The sequence below is a fragment of the Triticum aestivum genome, chromosome 2A (assembly GCF_018294505.1).
Source record: "Triticum aestivum cultivar Chinese Spring chromosome 2A, IWGSC CS RefSeq v2.1, whole genome shotgun sequence".
Lineage (NCBI taxonomy): Eukaryota > Viridiplantae > Streptophyta > Magnoliopsida > Poales > Poaceae > Triticum > Triticum aestivum.
This window is the reverse complement of record NC_057797.1, coordinates 768,904,078-768,908,816: the sequence shown is the minus strand read 5'-3', so window position 1 is coordinate 768,908,816 and position 4,739 is coordinate 768,904,078. Positions and strand designations below refer to the sequence as shown.

The window sequence follows — 4,739 nt, the reverse complement described above, 5'->3', positions numbered from 1 at the left end:
AGATGAGGTGCTAAGTATATTAAATGCCTTAGCAACTCAAGCCCCCAATGCAAAAGTGCTAAGCTTTTTGGTGCTAAGCTTCATGCATTTAATTAGAGCAAGTACAATAGATCTCAGTCAGCGGGCTAAAAGGAATAAATTAGTACATTTCTGCTTAGTTGGAGGAAAGAGAAAAGAAAAGAGAAGGTAAGCGGGCTCTTTGTGAAGAGTCAGCTCTAGCACGTGCTCCTACGCACTTTGTGAGAATGAAAGGTGGACCACATAATAAAAAAGTAGTACTACCTCCGTCTCGGTGTATAAGTCATTCGCGTAGTTCTAGGTCATCGATTTGAGAAATTAAATATGTGTTATATGTCATGAAAAGTATATCACTAGATTTCTACATGGATGTAGTTTCTAAATATATATTTTTTGTCACATATAATACATATTTAGATAGTTAAATTGTCGACCTAGAACTACGCGAATGACTTATACACCGGGACGGAGGGAGTATATTCTTTTGATCTACTATTGTACATGTTGGCTATAAAATGAGCTGTAGATGACATGGCACTGGCCTATAGCTAGCAGCTGGCTATACTAATAACCCTGCTCTTAGTTGTAGACTCAGAATTATGTTTCCACCTAGGTACATATGCTTAGCACCATTTCTTCATGGGGTCACCATACTATTCTCTCTCTTCTTGACTAGTATGCCACATCAGACTTTTTGCTTAGTTGGCAACTTTAGCACATGTATAAGGTGGAGCGTTTGGAGGGTCTAAGACTAGCCACAGTGGAGAGTAACATACACATATCCCTAGACTATATTACTACCTTCATAGTGGGTAGTAACATAAGTGTGGTAATATGCAAAGCTTCGTTTATTATGTTATAGACTCATATTGCATTGGAACATGTGATGTTACTGTAACTAGCTAAGTTACTCAAACTATCTCTCTCTTCATTAACTCATTGCCACATAAGCAAATTTGTTGAGTTGAACTCGATATTACTGTTGAAATTACTCCCACCGTGGCTAGTCTAATTGAATGGAAGACATTTCAAATCAGGGCTCAGCGAATTAGGAGATGTACACTTTTTTTGTTATATTGATTGTCAAATTTGAATATTGCTAGATGGTCTATGAATGTAATTTTTATTTTTAGTGTTTGTTATACTGTTATGATTGAAGATGAGTAGATTGAAAGTTTTTCAAACAAAGAAAAGTGTGTGTGGATGTTGAATAGGGACGAAGGCAGTAGGTCGAATTCGGGAGTTGAACTTCCCTGTTCGGCACGGGCACGCGAACTGATGACGGGCGTCGTCGGTGTATGGACCGCGCTCACGTGACAGGAGACCGCAGCGGCCCGGCGGCCGCCCCCGTGCCCTACCAGGAGCACCCCGACGCGCACCCACCCCTATCCCGCCGACACCCCGCCCCCACACAGACCATGCCCCACTTCCCAGCCTCTAACCGCAAGAAACACCGACGACGACCCGCTCGCGCGCGGGGCCCCGCCTGTCACTTGGACTCCTCGGAGCGGTGGGAGGGGACGCGTGGCGGCGGCGGCGGGTCTCCCTCCGCCCACGCAACCTATAGCCAACCTATAGCAACAGAAGTGGCGGTGCGGCCGGCCGAAAAGGAGACGACCACCAACACCAACTGGGAGTGGAAGTGGAGGCCTGCTTGCTTTCGGTGGGGAGCCGGAGAGCGAGTCTCCCCCTTTCGGTGCCGCTGTCGGGGTTCTAATTCGGCCCCGCTCTGCTCTGCTCTGCTCCGGCGGCGGGGTTTAATTCGGCGACGGCAGCGGCCTCTGGTGGCGGGGGAAGAGCAGGGAGATGGTGGCGGCGGCGCCGTGCGCCGCGCGGAGGTCGTTCAGGGACTCGCTCAAGGTGCTGGAGGCGGACATCCAGCACGCCAACACCCTGTGAGTACCCTCTCTCCCTCCCCCAAACTAAAGGACCAGATTTCTTGAATTTCTTCCAGGTTTGGGGTGTGTGTTGTTTACGATGTGGTGAAATCCTCTGTCTCTGCCGCAGGGCGTCCGAGTGCTCGCGGGACTACGACGGGGCGTGCCTGCAGATGCGCATGTCCTACAGCCCCGCCGCGCGCCTCTTCCTCTTCCTCCTGCAGTGGACCGACTGCAGCCTCGCCGGCGCCCTCGGCCTCCTCAGGATCCTCATCTACAAGGTACTCCACTACTTTTGTCCGTCCGTCCGTCTGCTGTCTGTCAGTCTGTGTGCCCATGCCCCTGGTTTCCTTCCATAATTTGTGCTACTGTATGTATGTATGTATTGGGGTGGTTGTGCTCGTGTTCTTACGGAATCCATCCTCTCTGCCTCCATTGTTTCTGCAGGTCTATGTGGACGGCACAACAACCATGTCCACCCACGAAAGGAAGGCCAGCATCAGGGAATTCTACGGTAAATGCTGCTCTATAAATAGCTGAAAAGAACAGCAGATGTTCTCGCTGTCAGCCTTGTTTGGGTTGAACTTGTGTACTGTAGTGATGCCCATTCTCTGTCCGTCTGCAGCTGTGATATTCCCCTCCCTCATGCAACTGGAGCACGGGATAAGCGACTCCGACGACCGGAGGCAGAGGGCGGCGTGCTCAGAGCGATACAGGAGGAGAGACGAGCCAGAGGACAGCAAGAGGCCGGTCTCCGAGATCGACGCCGAGATAGAGGAGGAGTGCGGGATCTGCATGGAGCTCAACAGCAGGGTCGTGCTGCCCAACTGCAGCCATGACATGTGCATCAAGTGCTACCGTCAATGGTGAGCGAGAACAAGAACCTGATACCGTCGCGTGATTCCTCTGTTTTTCTACCATGTTCAGTTCACTTCAACCATAGCAAACATGTTTGGTCCTTGGTTTAATGCGAGCTTCAGAGGTAGCTTAATTAGTGGACACTTCATTCTGGTGTTCTTAAGTGCTTCAGCAGTCGCCACCAGAGCCTCTTTATTCAGATGGCAGTGCACTGCTATGAGTAATTAAGATGGCCGCGTGAGCATCATTTATGGAAAATACTATGCAGCAACCTCTGCAGCTTCCAGTTTTGTCCTTGGTTCTTACGAGGCCTGACTTTCTTACTGGAGTATCACTTACTATTATTATTAAGCATTAGAAATTTACAAAATTAGTTGTTTCTCGAAAAATTTACAAGTTAAATTCACCGCGTACACGTGATGCAAGTGAAAATATTGTGGTTTTAAGCTGTAAAAATAAGTTGCAGTGTGGTTCTGCTAGAATGGTTGCCGCAGAGCTTTGAAACTCTGCTGCTAGAATGACTACATGGGATTCCTTATCAGCTAGACGAAGAAGGAATGCCCCAAACTAACTGATTCATAGCTCCTCAAACAATTTGTTTACCAGTTTGTACCTTCAGAGCATGAGCAGAGGAGCTTTCTCTGCAAATGAAAAATTACATTTCGCAAAAACTGTCCGCTGCCAAATGACTGCTGTGGTCACTGAACCCTGTGTTTATCGTGGTTTCAGGCGCTCGAGATCTCAGTCATGCCCCTTCTGCCGAGACAGCCTCAAGAGAGTAAACTCCGGCGATCTATGGATGCTCACCGACCAGCGCGACGTCGTCGACATGGCGACGGTGACGAGGGAGAACATCAGGCGCCTCTTCACGTACATCGAGAAGCTGCCTCTCGTCACGCTGGACAACATCTTCGATGCCTATGATTCCCATGTAAAATAACTCTGAGCCGTTGACGATGACTTGCTCATGACTGTTTTTTCTTTCTGGGAGCGTTGACGCATGGCTTGTTGTTGTTGGTTCATGCAGAGGATGTTCCTTGTCCTAGGATGTGGCTGACCATGGATGGAGCAGCCTGACAGAGAGACCCTGTGTGAGCACTCTAGGGTCCTCGGGTTTTGTAAATACATGTACAGATTTACAGTTTGCATGGAAATGTTCAGGGATAGCCAGAATAACAATATGTTTCGACCCGGAAAAGAAAAGAATAGCAATATGTTTGCAGTAGAGTAATGCCTGTACATATTTGTAATCTGGATGGGAACAGACATATGGTGCATGTACTACCTCCGTTCTGAATTATAAGATGTTTTGCATATTTTAGTTAATATGAACTACATACGGACTGAAACGAATGGACTGCAACGAGTGAACAGATACGCTAAAACGCGTTTATATCCATCTGACTCAAAAAATAGTTATAGCATCTTATAATTCGGAATGGAGGTTGTATTATTTATGTGCTGATGTGGTTTTCATATAGTTTCAACTGAATGAACACAAGGCTTCATAGTGTTCAAAAAAAAAAAACAGGTACAGTACATACCACAGTAAAGCGTAGCGAGTAAAGCAAGTACAGTACATGCCCTGTGCTGTACATACGGACAATTAGTACAGACTTTGTACAGTACAATAGGTACATACCAGTACCACGGTACATACGATTGGTACAGATTTAATAACGTGGTGGATGGAATTTAGGGGCCAAGCATAGCAGGTGAGTACGTCCAACCGGTGGCTTATAAATTGCAGAGCGTACTACCATGCCATTGGATCTGGGGTAACACAATGTTAATCCAGCCAACATGAATAATGAAGAGTTCATCCAACCGTCAAAGCCCCCCGCAAGGAGAAAAACTACCGTAGACATCCACTGGTAGGGAAACAGGGGAAATTTGCAAAAGTCATCTTCTGCTCGTGAACTCATTTAAACTCGTGATGAATAATAAAATCCAAAGAAAAAATATAAAAGAATTCAAAAAATTCTG

At 47.0% G+C, this 4,739-nt stretch overlaps 1 protein-coding gene across 1 annotated transcript; it reads left to right on the top strand.

Moving 5' to 3' along the window:
- Positions 1–1,582: 1,582 nt before the first annotated feature.
- LOC123186609 (E3 ubiquitin-protein ligase AIRP2) lies at positions 1,583–4,069 on the top strand. The gene is made up of 6 exons (XM_044598342.1): positions 1,583–1,913; positions 2,026–2,176; positions 2,343–2,409; positions 2,521–2,761; positions 3,483–3,684; positions 3,781–4,069. Exons 1-6 carry the CDS (start codon positions 1,825–1,827, stop codon positions 3,808–3,810), a joined length of 780 nt encoding a protein of 259 aa, XP_044454277.1. The 5' UTR covers positions 1,583–1,824; the 3' UTR covers positions 3,811–4,069.
- The last annotated feature ends 670 nt before the right edge of the window (positions 4,070–4,739 follow it).